This window comes from Manacus candei, unplaced genomic scaffold (assembly GCF_025592945.1).
Source record: "Manacus candei isolate 608988 ecotype Guabito, Panama unplaced genomic scaffold, ASM2559294v1 h1tg000061l, whole genome shotgun sequence".
NCBI classification, from domain to species: Eukaryota; Metazoa; Chordata; class Aves; order Passeriformes; family Pipridae; genus Manacus; species Manacus candei.
In genome coordinates, this window is record NW_026138109.1 from 4,377,348 (window position 1) to 4,394,369 (window position 17,022).

The window sequence follows — 17,022 nt, forward strand, 5'->3', positions numbered from 1 at the left end:
GTTATGATCACTTCCACAGCACCAAAACTGGAAGTCTTCAGATTAACTTTAAAAGCGTATACAATCAGTGAAATACTGGTAAGACTTACTTATTTTTTTTTCTTTTTCCAGTCGAAAGTCTTGTCCTTTTGAAAAAGCACAGCTGTGCACATTTTATGGCTAAGAGACATTTTTGTTGGAAGCAAAACAGTGGAGTGAAATGTAACTTTATGAAAAAAGATGTAACTGGTAGAAAAATTAAGAATGTTTGAATATTAATTTCATAATGTCAGTATTCAAAATCCAGTAGCCAATTTGAATTGATAGTCTACAGTCTCTGTTTATGTCCAATCAGAAAACACAGGATTAATGCCTTCAGCACATCTTAGTACAGCAGAGGAATCCTACACATATATAAGCTTGGAGAGAAGAGGTAAAAAACAGATTTGGGAAGCTTAAATTCTGTTGGGAGAGGAAGAAGGAAGGACTTGAAGCCATATATCCTACCACAATTTCAACATGAAAGCAAAGGCTGCAGAAAAAATACTGGCAGACTGGTAATAGTGCTCTGATGTCACCTTGTGAAAGTTTTTGAGTTATCGACATTGAGAAGGAATATCTTCTAAAAAACTCTTTGCTGTTTACTGAAGCACTCTGGATTGATGATGTAATAATTTAAGGTAACCAGAAATTTGTAGCATGAAAACTTCATGCTACAAGGATCAGATAATTTCCATATGGCACAATAAAGCCTGCATAACAAAAGCATCATTACTGGGTGACTTCATAAGTAATTCAATAAACCACGTAACATTTTAGTGGTTCATGGGGAGAATAGTCTATGGTCCATGAAGGAGTCAGTGTACACTTCACATAAAAAACAACAGGAAAAAGTTTTACATCTTCTTTCAGTCTCATTTTTTTCCTAGTGCTTTACCATGAAGAGAGCAGTTATGGTAATTTTTATTGCATTTTTTGCTGAAATTTGCCTTTCCACATCTGATTACTGGCAATCTAACTTTTCTCACAACAGTTCAACTCCTAATATGATTTCTCTCTATGCCAATAAAGAATGTAGCTCCTGTATTTCCTATAAGCTTATGGTTTCCTGAAATGAAATTTAATTTTGTTTTTCTGCATAAAATTCTAAAAGGATACTAAGATCCTCATCTAAGTTTTTATGAGGCTACATGACTTTAGAAACATACATAAAAAGTATTTGAGAGACAAAGAATTTTAAGAGGAATTGCATCAAAACTAATGTCCAAAATAGGATTGCAATCTAAAATGTTACTCACAATCATAGAACTTAGACTGGATTATAGAAAATGCTAGAATGCAGTTTTCAGGTACATATTATGGCAAACATGAATTACTGTGAGATATTTAAGCTCTGCCAGGTGATCTGCAGTATCTACCCACTTTTCTTCCTGTGTGGGAAATGTGAAGAAACACATCCTCTTTCAATCAGAGCTAAGCCATTTTCTATCTATTAATTATAGAATTGCTGATGTGCTGTAGTGCAATTTCTTTTACTTTATTACCTCCTCCTGAAACATCTGATGTAGGATAATTCCAAAGTTATAAAAGTTCAAAACTTTCAAATGGACTGTGATTTAATTCCTCCTACTGACATATGTAGGAGGAATGATGAGGAAGTCTCAGAGAGACAGAGGAAATCCCTCATAAACATGTAAAAAAAGATAAGAAATACTTTCCTCACTGTGTTTTCAGGTATTTTGTCTCGATTTAATGAATTTGGGTACATATTACAGAGCACGGAATCATTTTGAATATCTGATTATAATCTGAGACGAAAGGTGATTCACCATTTCAGTTCAAGAGCTGCTAATGCTTTATAATCACGGAGAGATGCCTGAGAGTGGGCAGCTACACAGATGGTACCGAGAAAAGAATACCGGTGTCTGCAAATGGCACTCTGCAAGTGGTAAAAGTAAATAATGTCTTCTAGGAAAGAACAAGGAAAACAATTCCCAGAATTGCCTTTGTCCACGTAACAGGACTCGTTTCAAAACAGGTATGCTCTTTATAAAAATCTTTTTGCTAAGCCCAAAATAAAAGAAACCAAACCCAGTAAGTTTTAGTTGAATAATGTAGGAGAATGAATAGAAAACGAAATTATTAAATGTCGAGAAACATTTTTAATTAGAAGAGGTAGCAAGCACTGTGGAAAAAGAATCAGTATTCATGAAGATTTTGAAAGACTCAAGAGATGATGAAGATCAGTAAGTAAATTTCACCAGAAACACATCAAAGTACTTTGAGGAAACAGATTGACAAACTGATGCATTTATTACACTACAGATAAAACAATTCAGGAAGGAATTTTAAGCACACTGGAGAATAATAGGATTAGAATTCAAAGTGAGCTTTACATGTTGGAGATACAGTCTAGAATAAAAGGACACTATCTAACAAGGATTAATATCAAGTGTCCCACTGGGCTGAAACAATGAACTGCATAAACAGCACAATGGGAATCTTACTGATAAAGTAAAATTTGTATAGAAAAGTATCTAGGGACTACAGCAGATCACAATATTACCAGAAAGTACACATAAAGACATTGGAAATAATCCTTTTTTTTTTCTTCTCCCAGATGTTAAAGCTTCTGCTAGCATACAATTTTGGAATTTGCAGATCTACAAGGATGTACATAAACTAAAGACTGCCCAGAAGAAAGCAGCAAGAATCATCACAGGCTTAGAAAATATGTCCCAAGAGGCAAGGTTGAAGGAATTCTCCTAGTTTCATGGCTGAAAGCAAGATTATGAGAAAACATGCCCCCCTGCACCATGGAAGTGACTTCAGTGTTATAGATTCTAAATACACTTTCAGATTTTATTTCTTTTTTTTTGTCTTCAGCTGTTGGACATTCTGGGAACACATTTTCTAATCTCAACATAGTTAAAAATTTCCCATTTGAAAACTCAAGAGGGGAAAAAATCCTCTTGGCATTATCTGATTTAAGAGAAAACCCGCAGCATCAGCAATGCCACATATCTAATAAGGTACCTTGTACAATATATATCCTGTTGCTTCTTACTTAAAATATATCTAAACTACTTTTTTTTTTTTGGTCTGAGAAATCACAGATTAACATATTTCAGTGATGGATCTTCTATAATTCACTGTATAGTTCACAGTACTGATCCTTTTTCTGATCCCTACAGATTAACTCTTCCTGAATGGACTAAAATCCCTTCAGAAGGCACTCATTCAAAACTTACTCCATTTCTGACATACTATTTGGAACTAGATATATGCAAAACACTAAATATATATATATGTGTGTGTAAATAGTGTAGTTACATGATATAGTATGGTATGGAATGGTATTGTGCAGTTTCTGCTATTATTACACACATTTTACAGCGAAAGAGTTGATCTTGATTCAGAAAAAGGGTTGATTTAAAGGTGAATGATCTCACATTCATTTCTCCCAAATTATCTCTAGTACATCTTCATTACTGTTGGAAGAAGTAAGAGGGGTCCTTAATGATTTAATTTTAGCTATCTTTTGATACAAATCATTGCTTTTTCTTTGATGGTAAAAATATATTCTGCTGGTATGCTTTACCTTGATTGGAAATTATCAAGTAGAAAGTTGCATTTAGAATATGTAGAATTATGAAAATATGAAATCAGATACTTCTCTGAACTATACTTATTCTCAGCTCCTAGATAAAGACTCAAGATAAAGCATTCTTATTACAACTTTCAAAAATATTTTTACGGGGGGAAAGAAAAGTGGTTCAAACTGTGAAGTACATTGGTCATATCCTGGCTGTAAGAGTACTTGTTATGGGAAGACTGATTTGTGCAATTAATAATCAGCAATGGATCTGTTCTGCCTCTGTAGAGAAGTCTTCAGAAGGATAAGTCTGAGAAAAACTGTGAAGGGTCATGTTAAAGCTTATCTGGTTTGTAAATTTAATCAAGATCTACAAGGGGAGAACCAGATTTAGCCATAGCATGGTATGTTCTAAAAATATTTTCTACTCTCCCTAATGTTAAGGAGTTCATGCTCTTCAACATCTGCTCAGTAGAAGCTGTGTCTGGTGAAGCAGTACTGGCAGCTTCCATGCAGGTAGCCCAGGCATGAGCTTCACTACTCTGGTGTGTGTTTATAAATTCAAGTTTGAAATCATCAGTGCCAGAACAAAAATTATGAATGTTTTCCCCCAAATCCACGTTATGTTTACGACATGGTACACAGAACATTATTCCCCTTTCATCATCATATTTTAACCAGGAGTATTTTGTTAGCCATATTTTTGGAAATTGACGATTCGTCTTTCTTTTCTGGTGTTCCAAATCTTTCTTCTCTTTCCCTTTGTCATCAACTTCTCTCTTGCTAGAAGAATTACTCTTGCTTTTAAATTGCTTCAGTGCTCTTATGGCTATAATTTAAAAAGAAACAACTAAATAGATAATAGTTATTATTCCATAATATATCAATTGCATATTTTCTTTTTTTTGTCCATATTAATCTTGTTAATTTGGGATTAAACTGTGACTTGAAATAAACAGCCATGAAGGAGAACAAAGAAAACAGAGATCTACTCTTAAATCATTTGGAGACTACCCAGGATTCTTGTAAGAAATGGTCAGTTTTGACTTCCATTTCCTTTTGACTATCAGGGGTTTGTCAGAACATGCAATCAGTGAAGGGCAGCAGCATCAATACTATTTTGGAAACAAAGAAAAGCAGAGTTAGGAAGAGGAATTAAGAAGGGTCTTCAAGGAAAAATGTCTCCAGAAGATACTACTGAAGTCACAAACTTATTCCAATGCCCATCATACCTGACATTAGCAGAAAAGTTAAGTTGGAGCAAGTCTGTAAATACATAATCAAAAACCTGACAAAAAAGCATAAGATGCTCTAAGGCACATGTAGCTGACATGATTTTCTTAAGATGTATTTATACACAGAATGATTTTATTAATGCTTTCAGAACAAGGAACTGTATAAGCTTCTCATTTTGTTCTCCAAATTAAAACAGTCTTAAAACATTGAGATTGTTCTTAACATTTCCCAGATTGTTCTGAAGATGGCCTTTCCTGTATTTTGTAGGAGAACACACCATAAGCTGAAATTTTTGAAGATTTTATCTCTAGAGCTTATGAATCTCCTACTTTTGGCCAGTAATTTAATGATTCTTTTAGTACATTGCTGCCAGAAAGTTAGGACTTTAAAAGAAAGCAACCGGATAATGATGAGAAATTACATGCAGAATGGAGGCAAGACAACTAGAAATCTATTTATTCACTGCAAAATAGCAAAAGTAAGGTCCTGAGCAAATGACCTAAACCCAGTCTGACTCCCCGCCCTCCTTATTGTGATGTGTACGTCAAGAGGCAAAATTTATGATTACATTAAGCTAATCATAGAAGGAAATGCCGTTCCTGGTGCCTTAAAAGGTCTGAAGAAAACAAGTTTTTGTATGCCACTCTTTTCTGTTTTACAGGAAAGAGCAAATTTTAATATATATTATACAATTTGTGAGAACTCTCTGTTCCCATTGTCATAAAAAATGACAGTTTGATTGTTCCATTCTATTCTAAGCATCCTGAAAGGCCATAATATTAAAAAAAGCTTGGAACATGCAGTTTAAATACATTTGAGTGATCCTTTCAGAGAACTTTAAAACTGAGGTAGCAGCTGTGGTCCACATGGACAGCAAAACCAATTAGACCACAGAAGGTTTTTCTGATGTGCACAGGTACCATACCCAGGACCCAAAAGATGGGCACAAGTATTCTTAACATACAGTAAAGATTTAAAATCTTCCCTAACATTAGGCAGCCCCAAACTCACAAGACTAGGTGAAAAAGAGTTGGAGAGATGGATTAATGGATCTGCAACTTCAGAAGTCAAAGGGTGGAAGGGACAAAATCATTGCAACATATTTATAGTGCCTACTGCTTCTTGAGGGGTGTGGGCACCTGTAGAAATTTCCTGGTACTTAGAAAATAAGGGTCAGAATAGATCTGTGATCCACTGCCAGGGATAATATTCTCTGTAAGACAGACCTTCAATGTTACCAACATTTTTCAGTTTCCATGCAGAAACTGGGACACATAGGAAAAGGTGGTATCTGTTGCAGTAGTACTTTGGAAAGAACACAGGATACAAAAGGAAGCCAGCCTGTACTACTTATGAAGCAGCCTCTTTTTCACATAAAGTTTGTCATCAATGAAATCAGAAAGTAAGAAAAGCTACACAAGGTAAACTTGTTTTTCATTAAAAACTTTTTAAAAGGTAGTATCATTCCCTAATACACAAGGTGACATTAGAAAGCCTTTATATGTTTCAAAAAGCAGTGCAGAAACATCATAAACAAATGCAAAAAGTAATTAGTGAAGAAATTAAGATTATGACTGCAAATGAAATTGAAAACAGTAAAATTAAACATCCAAAAAGGAGCATTAAGAATGACAGTAGTGCAAGTGTACACTGGATTTGTACCGTGTGAACCAGGACTGGGACATTTAACCAAAGAGCAATCACCCTGCACAGATATAAAAAAGAGATTTTTTTAAAAACACACCAATCAGCAGAATATTTTCATACAGGCATGAAAATATTTCCCTAAACTGAGAAAGTAGTATATCTCTAATTATTAAAAATTCAGATTATAAATTTACACAGGCAACAAACCTATACTAGAGATGAGAATTATGTTAATATTCCCTTTTCATAAAATTTTACCAGAACATTTGAACAGATTTTCACTGAGAAAAATATTTCCATAGTAATATCAAGAGGTTTGGATGATGATCCATGCAAGTTATGCACCAGACTCTGTAGCATGAGTGAAATAAACCTTGAGGATGAATTACATTCATCTAACTTTAGTAGTCTAAAAGGCAATAATATGGGATACTTCCATACTTAGATGAAAAAGACAAGCATTTCAAATATATGATTCTTTCCATCCAAGTTATTGAGAGACTCATCACTCCCTGCAGGCGAATTTCACTGTAAATATTTACATCATCTATTTACTAATTATTACTGATTCTGCTATATGTCCAATCCTAAATAGCAAGAATTGGGATTTTAAATTTAGAATCACAGAGAGTAAGGTATTTCTGGTGCTGCACAGATGCAATGAGGGGTGAGGTCCTCTGTTGTGCTGACTGAAATCTTAAAACTGGATATATATATATATATATATATTAAATGTACAGAAACATATACAACCATGTTAAATATGTTCCATACAAGTAATTAGATACAGAGATTTATAAACACCATAGGCAAATAGTCACAAATTTCTGAAATTCAGTAACATACATGATTTAGTAAGAGATATAACAGCAGGTTTAAATGGAACTTTCAGTAGAATTACCAAGTTTTCATCTAGTAAAAGATACGTCCTCTGTCTACAAACTTAACCTTTCTTATTTTCAAGTTTTAAAAAGCACATTGAAAATAAATAGTCTCAAAAAATATAAGTTAGAGATGATGAACCTATTTCTGTGCTCATATATGAACTTCAATCCCTACATACATTAGTCAGGTCATGATGATTACTAATGTAAGATCCTGAATTGCTTCTAGAGTGCTTGGGAAGAGAAAGCATAATCTATAGACATTATCCAGGGTCAGCATAAAATTCTGATTCAAAAAAATATTCTATTAAAAAGGTAACAATTCAGCTGAACTACATGAACACTTTAATATATCTATTTGTTCCAAATCTAGCAACACAGTAAAATTCAACTGGCAAGCCTACAACTTGAATAGAAATAGCAATACAATTTGGTTATAGGCTGTCCTTTATGTTCACATCTTAGTAGCCTACTTAATAATTTCATAAATATTTTAAACATTTTTTTGTTATTTGATATAGAAATTTTTTAACCTGACTGAAGTTTATTTCTGGTGAATAATGGCTTCTATAATTAAATTGGAATGGTTCATAAAAATCATGACTACGAAAAAAAAAAAAATTTAAAATTCCTTTGTGTGATTCAGTCATAAGATGGAGAACATAGTCTGGGATAGAATCCAATTTGATCTGCTTAGTAATGCAAAGCCATACCCAAATTGCATTTTCTGAAGCATCTTTAGAAGAGAACTAAGACATTCCATATGTATGCTAATTGTAATGACAAGAGATGTGGTCATAGGAAGAACATAGTGCTGAAGGGAAGCAAAGGGGATGAGATTTAATAAATAGTTTAATTTTGTTTATAAGAAGAACACATATCCAAAGAGACCATAGAAGAGAAAATAAAAAAAGTAAGAGTTAGTAGCTCTACATGCCACAGCTTTTCCTATAAAAAAGCATTCCTGAGGTAACATATTAGAGCACTGTCAACAACTTGATCAAAAGAGTTAGTGAAATCATCAATTATTGGAGAGCCATGTTGAGCTTGGGTAATGGCATGTGGAATAGTAAAAAAGAAAAAAAAAGTATTTCCTTATCAAATGAAAGGCTGTCAGTAGGTAGGAAGGTCCAGCATAAGCTGGGGTTTTTTTGTCCATCGCTGCTTATAATGGAGAGTAATGTGCTTCCATGGAGAACCAAGTGTGCAGGACAGTACAAAGTTGTCTGTAGTAAACCGGCAGTTCTTTAAAACTTTAAATTCCTAGGAAACACAAAACTGTTTACAATTTTTATATGAATTCTTTTGTGAATATCAAAATCCTTTAAAGTATATTGGCACGCCAACTTCTAGCTTTAATTTTAGCAATTTATTAAACATATCTTGAAAAGACTTTTGACATTTACCAAATATCCAGTAAGAAACCTGTTTACATGTTCACTTCTTCCAACATAATCACCCCTTCTTTGTTACTCTTTATGTGCTTGCTTTCTAAGTAAAAATCTGCTTCATGTAATCTCCATAATGCTTTAAAAAAGCCTAATATGCAATTTTGAGAACCACTTCAGGAATTTTGCTATTCACATACGACAAGGAGATTGGCAGGTTTATTCTATTTAGACTTGCCTAATAGCCTATGCCTCATGTGCTTGTTTGAGTGGACTTCCATTAAACACTGAGAGATCTGCTTGAGTGGGTGAGAATAAGAAAAAATAAGATGTTTGGCAGCACATCTAGATCAGTTTAGAGGTTCTCCAAGGCAGGGATTTGTTTGTTACTTTTTTGTATGTGCTTTAGAGCTGCCGGTCAACAATTTCACTGCCAGTGTGCTGGGTGCTTTAGTGTTTTCCCCTCTTTTGTTCAGTAGAGACTAACTACTAAGGAGGCATGTATTTTATGTTGAGCATTCTGTTGAACAAGAGGAGATAGATGGATATGAAAAATTTTCCTGATGTTTTAGGAGAGAAATGAGTTTATAATGAAGGGGAGCGGTTGCCTTAGGAAATGTAGGACACGATTTATGTTGTCTTAAAATAAGGAAAAGAATGGGAAGAAGTATTTTAAAGATGACTTGCACAACTTGTGATTTTCATCCTAATTCAGCTATCCAAAAAAGGTAAATATCTTGACTTAATAGTCACCAGAGACTAGAAGAAAGCTTTTGCATGTTTTTGGGACCTTATTTTAAACAATAATTCCTTCCCATTGTCCCAGACAACATGCACCACCATTCCGTTACTGTCTCAGGACTACTAAGTCAAGATATTTCGTTTTTTGGGTACCATGCAAGTCATGTTGGGTCATTTTAGTGAATATAATAATATCAAAATGACAAATATTGTAACAGATAAATATTTCAATTGTTTTCTTGCTAATTATTACAAGTATACAAGCAAAGTAGTTGGTCTGTCTTGAAGTTAGTAATAGACAAAATTTTTTGGTTTTAAATATCTTAAAGAATGAGTGACTTAAAACCAAAAAGACCCTTTTTAAGTGAAAGGACCAGTCATACTGGTATCTGTGTTCCACCTCTCTGGCACTTTCTAATGATTACAAACATACAGATTTTTTAGTTTTATGTGTCATAGTGTATGCAATACTATCTGCAAAATTAGTCTCTACAGAAGATTTTGAAATGCTTACACACACATCCACACTCCTCCACTATAGATGAGACGATATGCATCTCTCTAAGGGAAAACTGTAAACATCTTTCTGCCTAAAATGGTTTCATATGCAAAAGGAAATTGGAATTGCTCTATAAATATTCATAAAAGCATTTCTGAATAAAGAATTAAATTCAACATCATAGTGCCTTTGTGGTCTTATTACATTGGAAGAGTTAGATTTAAAATTGCAAGTAGTTGTTTACACACTGTATTTCACAATCTTAAGGGCAATCATACTAAAATTATATATGGAACACTGGTAGTAATGAAACACTGCAAATATGTGTGTAACTACTTTCCATCTCAGTTTAAAAACTGCCTTACCTAAATTATTTTGTAACATTTGTACAGTTGTAGGAAGTTTTGCAAGTAAGTCTCTGCAACCATCCTAAGCCTAAGGTTCCCATAATTAGCAGGCACCCATACAATAAGTGTACATTCAAAAGAAAAGAAAAATTACATATTTGAGTTAACAAATTACATTATCTAAGTTAAGATCCAAAACAGCAGGCACACATTGACTGGAAGAATATAATGGTTAATAATTATAATAGACCCTTTATAATAGTTTCATGAAAATACTGATTTCTTTAAAATTGTGTTTTAAAATAATACAGCTTCAGTGTTCACTGAGCTGTCATTTAGTAAACAAGTTACAGACTTGAATCTTTAGCAAGCACGAAACGTACTCCTCTAAAAACATATTACAGAGGCAGCTGTTGGAGGAATATTAAATATGTGGTCCTGTGGATACAAAGCCCACAACAAAGCCATTAGAAGCTTTCAAGCGGTCTGGTACTTTACATTTCCAGTATTCTGTACTACGAGTTTTCTGTGTAGCAAGATCTTCATCATGATCTTCATCACTAGCATGATCTTCATCAATATGTTTAGTCATACTAATGTTTAACAGTTACTCTCAGACAGTTACTCCAGATTGTAAGTGAGTAACTAACAGCCCTTTAGGAGTTAAAAGGAAAAAAAAATCTCCTACCTTTAGGTGCCACCTGTAGAAACTGCTTATGAAGATTAGTGAGTTGTGAAATAGTTAGAGTACTTCTAGAGGTTTTTATGCATGGAACTTGTGGTACAGGAACAGGGTCAGGAACAGGGTCAGGAAACATTTTTACATCGCCATTGATGAAGAAATCTGTTTCTTCTAAAGTCATTTCATATTGGATTTTGCTAGAACTCTCAACATGATATCGTGCAGCCTCAACCAGCTTTTCAACACTGTGAAAGTGTGAGTGAAGAAAACCATGAGTACTTCTAAACACAATGTTAATAACATAGCTTTAAATTTTAATGTGTTTACACTTATAGAGCTTTTCTGAAATAAGAATTACAAATCCTCTGTGCAAATCCTGTAATCAGCAAAATCATTATGAAGTCTACTCCTCCTCTAGTAGCATGACATCTTTTGACTACGGTAAGAAATTTATATAAAGTCAGATCTAGGACACAAAAGAATGGAAAAATATGAAAGCACTTCCTAGGGCAGCATTGTAGAGAGGCATATGAACTCCCTTTTCAAATGTAATGAGTACAATTTATACAGGGAAAGACATTAGCTGTCTGTAACATCCAACTAGACACAGGCTTGGAGTGTCAGAAAAAAGGATATGATGTTCTGTAAATACCGTGTCTTTGGTAGCACTTGTTGTCAGGAGATCAAATAAAACTGGCTGGAAGGCAGAGGCTTTGCCTGCTTGAGCTCTGCCTGTTAAAGACTTCACATCCTACATTCATGTCTTTCTTCTCGGGTATGCCCTGAGATGGATCAAGTAGCACTGTCCCAGGTATGATTTAAAATTTAGTACAGGGGAGAAACATTTTACAAAGGGCAAAGTGACCTCTTTTCTTTGGAGAGTAAAAGCTCTTTAATGATATGAACATAGGTCATTCTATGCCAGATGGTCTGTGTCATACAGTGTCCAAAGTACATTTCAGTTACTCGGACAGAAAATTTGCAAAGGAGAACTTTTTTTAATGGTCCTTGAAATAATTTTGAGAAATGTTACAGAAAGTGGTAATAACGGTAGGTGGAATTTTCCAACATGTGTAAAGCACAGGAAACAGAATGATCTCACATTCCAAAGTGACAGAAGCTATGGAAATTATACAGAGCCTTCTACTAAATGGAATAACTGGTTGTCTGCTTGTAAATCTGCCAAAGCTGCAATCCAATAAACAGACTAGAAATATATAACAGAAAAATAGCAAAACTGATAATTACCTTTACAGTTATCAGCAGAACCTTCTAGGAAATCAGTTATTACCACTCAGGTATTGAAGATAAAATGAAATTTCAGTTCATGAAATAAAATTATTATTTTAAATTTTTTTCCCAAATTAATTCTCCTTATATAAACTACCATATTTACTACTATAGTCTAGGTAAAAAAAAAATAAAATTGTTTAAAATTGGTATACATTACCTGGCCATTTCTGCCAGGAAGGTGGATCCAAGCCACTTTTCCATATCTCTGTAAGCCTCTTCTGCTTTCATTTTTAGGTCTTCAAGAAATGCTAAAGCTTTTTCTTTTATAAGTTCTAGTCGAGATTTTGTGGCTGCCTCTGTTTAAATGGTAATGTCATAATGAGTAATATTTATAAAATTTTAGGAAGTTCTCAGTCTTAAGCACCTAAAATTTAGCGTGATTGCCTGTTTTTAGGCAGTAAAACACTTACTTAATTTCTCATATTCTTGAACAAGTTATTTTCTCAGAATCATCTCTATTGCATCCTGTATTTTACAAAAGTGTGTATTCTATAAGCATCAGAATTCACAAGGCAAGAAATAGCTTAATAAAACTAACACAGTGGTGCAGGGAATGTTAAAGTAAGCAGTGACATTGAACAAAATTAATACAGCAACAGACCTAAAATCTTAATGATACAAGTGTGAGTACTCTGTTATGAAAAAATGTTACAGAGAACACACCTAAATCATTACATATGTTAATCACAAGAAAAGTTTGCTTTTCTATTTCTAACCAACCTCCAACCCTTTAAAATTAACCTCACTTGTTCTGCCCCATGCTTCCTACATATCCATTTTACACCTTCAAACTCAGGTTGCATTAGAAAAGAGGTTGATTAGTGAGCACTAAGAAAATAATTCAGCTCTACCAAAATTATGCATAGAATATCTACATGAAAATTTTAAAAACATTGAGAATTTAATGATAATATAGTTTAATATGGTCTGCTGGCTCCTCTGGCACCTTATAGGACCTTCCAGTACCTAGAGGGGCCTTATTAGAAAGACAGGGACAGACTTTATAGTAGAGCCTGAGAGAACAGACAAGTGGTGATGATTTTAAGGTAGAAGAGGGTAGATTCAGAATAGAAATAAAATTTAGTGTGAGAGAACTGGTTACTGTAAAACACTTGAAGATGTTGCTCAGGGAGGTGCCCCATCCCTTAAAACATTCAAGGACAGGCTGGGCAGGGCTCTGAGCAACCTGATCTAGTTACATGTGTCCCTGCCTTTGACATGGAGGTGGACTAGGTGAGCTTTAAGGGTCTCTTCCAACAAAACATGACATTGTATGATTTTAAGAACAGGATGCCAACTGCATGAAAAGACAGCTAAGGCAATATATTGAGAGATACATGGAACTGGCAAAAAGCCTTAAAAAAAAAGACTAACGAAAGAAGACCAGTAGATAGTGATTATTTTCAATCCTTAAGGCAAATTCTGTATTCAACTTGGTTTTTCTTCATATTTAACCCTCTGTATGACAGAATCTTTTAAATAAATAATATTTTATAGTAATTGGTACAGTGACTTCAAAGTTAAAGACTGTCACATTATTTATATAACTATATTTATTGCACATTCTATTAATTTTTAAAAATACTTAGGTTTGGGGATGAAACCTTCTTTAGGCAACCAATGTAAAAAGATGGACTGCAAAAAAACAAAAAATAAGGCATTGTTCTTTAAATGTGATATTGCAGTCACAGCATAATGCAACTCTGCACAATTTCTGTTTTGAGCAATAAAGAGTTGATGTTCAACATTTTAAACATTTGCGTCTCACAAAGGGTTTTTTAATTGACAGGAAAAAGTAAAGGTTCTAAGTTGAAAGTACCTTAGAGGATACTTTGTGCCTGTGTAGTCACCTTTCTATAGTACAGTTTAAGGTTGCCTTAATTGTGACTTCTCTGCACATTCTTTGTGAAGCTGCTATCAGTAGTTACAGATTTTTGTTTAGCAGTAGGCACTGCCCAGTTCACCAACAAAGCTGCTCTCTTAACAGTAACAGAGTAAAAGGCAAGGTACTTTGATGCAACAGAGAAATGATACATGAAATCAACATTAAAAACTTAGCAACTATCCACAACTAATGACTTTGCTAGACTCAGTGTAGCTGTATAAGCAAAAGAACAAGTTCCCAAAGCTGCAAGTGAAACTATGATTCTCAAACACCAACTACATGCCTGTGCAAATAGAAAATACAGCTCAACGTGTTTAGCGTTCCTTAGGTTCTTGGATTTTTTCAAATCATGGCTGGGCTTCGTGAACAAAGATTTAGGAAGGGCTCTACCCACGTTTGTTGCAAGCATGTTGGTGGCTAAAAAGGCCAATACGAGATAGAATTTTTTTTTTCAAATGTAGGATAAAAATAAAGCAATGCAAAGAAAACAAAACACGTTAATGAATAACATTCATGTGCATGCTACTAGGATCTTCAAAGTTATTACTATTCTTCTCCTCACTACTCCAAAACCTTGGAATATTTATTCTTAGACTGCTTTTGTATTAAAACATGTTGAAAGTGGTAAGTGTACAAGCACTTGATCTGATTGGACCTGAAGAAGCCTTATGAATTTGTGTTTTGTTCATTAACTGCTGTTCACCCTCTAACTTTCATAATAAAATACTATGCAATAGTTAGCCCATCAAAGAGGTAACATGTATGGTGATGGGTTTGCCAACTGCTGCCAGATAGAATCTGTAACAGCTATGCTCTATCTTCCCTTTAGTGATAAAGAGGTATTTTTCTTTTAGTTTAAACCCATCTCCAAAAAAATTTTCAAACCTCTTTCAATCTAGGACTTCTTTTTTTCAGACATCTACTTTCGGCTGAATTGGCTTGGAAGTTATTGGATAAGACAGACAAAGAGACAGAATAACTGAAAAAATATGTAGTTTTTGAAGAGTCTGTCTGTAAAGGAGCTTGGAAGAATAAAGAAAATCTGTATCCTGCCCCTTGAATCCCATGTGGTTTGAAGAAGAGGGAATCAGAGAAGAATATCAAGGAAGTACACAACTGCCAAAAAATTCTTTCCCATATCAAAATATTTCAAATACTGAACTCAATTCAATTGAATACTGAAAAGTGGCTAGCCACCAATGCTAAGCCTTTACTCTCATGGCAAATATTTGCTTAGTCATGCCAAATTAAATTAGATGAAAAGAAACAGAGAACAAAAAGAATGAAAATCACATTTCTACTTTTAATATAGTTATCACAAAAGCACTGGCAATTACCACCCTAAAAAAATCCTGATTTCTCCAAACACTACTCTCTTCCTTCCTTTTTTCCTTCTTATCCATCCATTTTCTCTAGTGTTTCTGGCTAGTTTTGACTATTACACTACCTAAATTAGGAATAACAATCACCTCCCAATATAAATAACCAAATAGTAACATACCCTCATGTTTCAAGGCACTCAGATGTTCTTGTTTTATTTTAAGTGCCAGTTCTTGTTTCTTTAATTCTTCTGGGTCTAAAGGAATTACACTGACTTTCTTCTGTGATCCTGCAGGAAAACAGATCTTTCAGTCTTTGGACTTTGCTAGTAAATTTGTGTATCAATACACAGGCACTTATTAGCATATTTTTTTAAAGAAAAATTACACTTTCTACCTTACTTGATGTGACCATTATGAGAACATGCAGATGGGTGCTCGGCTATCAAATGTGATTTACATCTGCAAGTCATGCTAAGATTAACACTCCATAAACATACCCCAGCATATACAACTGTATTAAAATTGCTCAAAGGACATCCTAAAACGTATTTTTGAATGGAAAAATCATGACTGAGTAGGTGCGCCTCTGTTTTGACCCTAGGTGGTCAGAATATCCTGTTTGACCCTAATATCTACCAATTTATCACAACCAGCACATAAATAAACATCTTTTGAATAACACTTGTTTCTTTATGCCTTTCCAAACCATTCTGTAATCTGCATTACCAGCTTGTTTTAACTTGTTTATCTATGAACAGATACTGTAAAGGTATTTTATAATGTTTTTAGAGATTCTGTAGCCATGTCACTTTGGCTATTACTCAAAAATATTAAAATGTTTGTAATTGCTTTATCCTAGAAGAAGAGCAGATGGGGATGTTACAGAAAAAAAAATGACATCTGCATGATACATAAGGTCAACATAAAGCAAATGGTCAAATCGAGAAATGACAAAACTGCATGTGCTAAATTGTATCACTCAGTTACTAGCGCACAGCTCTTTCCCAGGGAATTCTTGAGTCACAGGAACACTACAGTAACATTGTGTTTGACATTAAATCAAAGTTGATACTTCAGTTACAAATCATCAGTTGACACTTCCTCTTCTACCAGGAGGAATGCACAGCTGAGTTCTTGTTGCAGTTCTATCACTTTATGGTTTTGTGATTTCAGGTAAGTTGTCTGGTACCAGGTAGGAACAAAAATTTAGTTCCAAGAAGCAATCCACAAACTCCGACCTAGCCACTTAGCATACAGCAAGTGACGACTGCTGATTTTTTTCTCACAAAACTTTTCTAGAAGTCTGAAAATCTGCTACTCTCTTGGCTGGACTAAATGCTAAACTAAGCCTCTGGCTCTCTGGGGCTCACAATTGGCTAAGTATTTGCAAGGCTATGCTTGTTCGACCTACTAAGGGTCGAATCAACCAGAGGGAGAGAACTGAGCAGAGTGCAAATTAAATGTCCATAAAAGAAAAAAGTCATCTGCTTTATGCACAATAACTCTGCAGTTACAGCTTTCTCA

The 17,022-nt window shown here is 34.3% G+C and overlaps 1 protein-coding gene across 8 annotated transcripts in view; it reads right to left on the bottom strand.

Moving 5' to 3' along the window:
* Positions 1-17,022, bottom strand: part of SPEF2 (sperm flagellar 2) — a 77,152-nt gene that overhangs the window by 15,520 nt on the left and 44,610 nt on the right. For 7 of the 8 annotated variants that reach the window (XM_051804721.1, XM_051804718.1, XM_051804717.1 and 4 more), the window contains 3 exons: positions 15,678-15,785; positions 12,449-12,587; positions 11,005-11,243 (listed from right to left, as the gene is read on the bottom strand). In XM_051804721.1, coding sequence (XP_051660681.1) covers positions 11,005-11,243; positions 12,449-12,587; positions 15,678-15,785 — 486 coding nt within the window. Of the gene's footprint in view, positions 1-89; positions 4,404-11,004; positions 11,244-12,448; positions 12,588-15,677; positions 15,786-17,022 lie in introns of all 8 variants that reach the window. The other variant, XR_007907294.1, reaches the window with a different exon arrangement.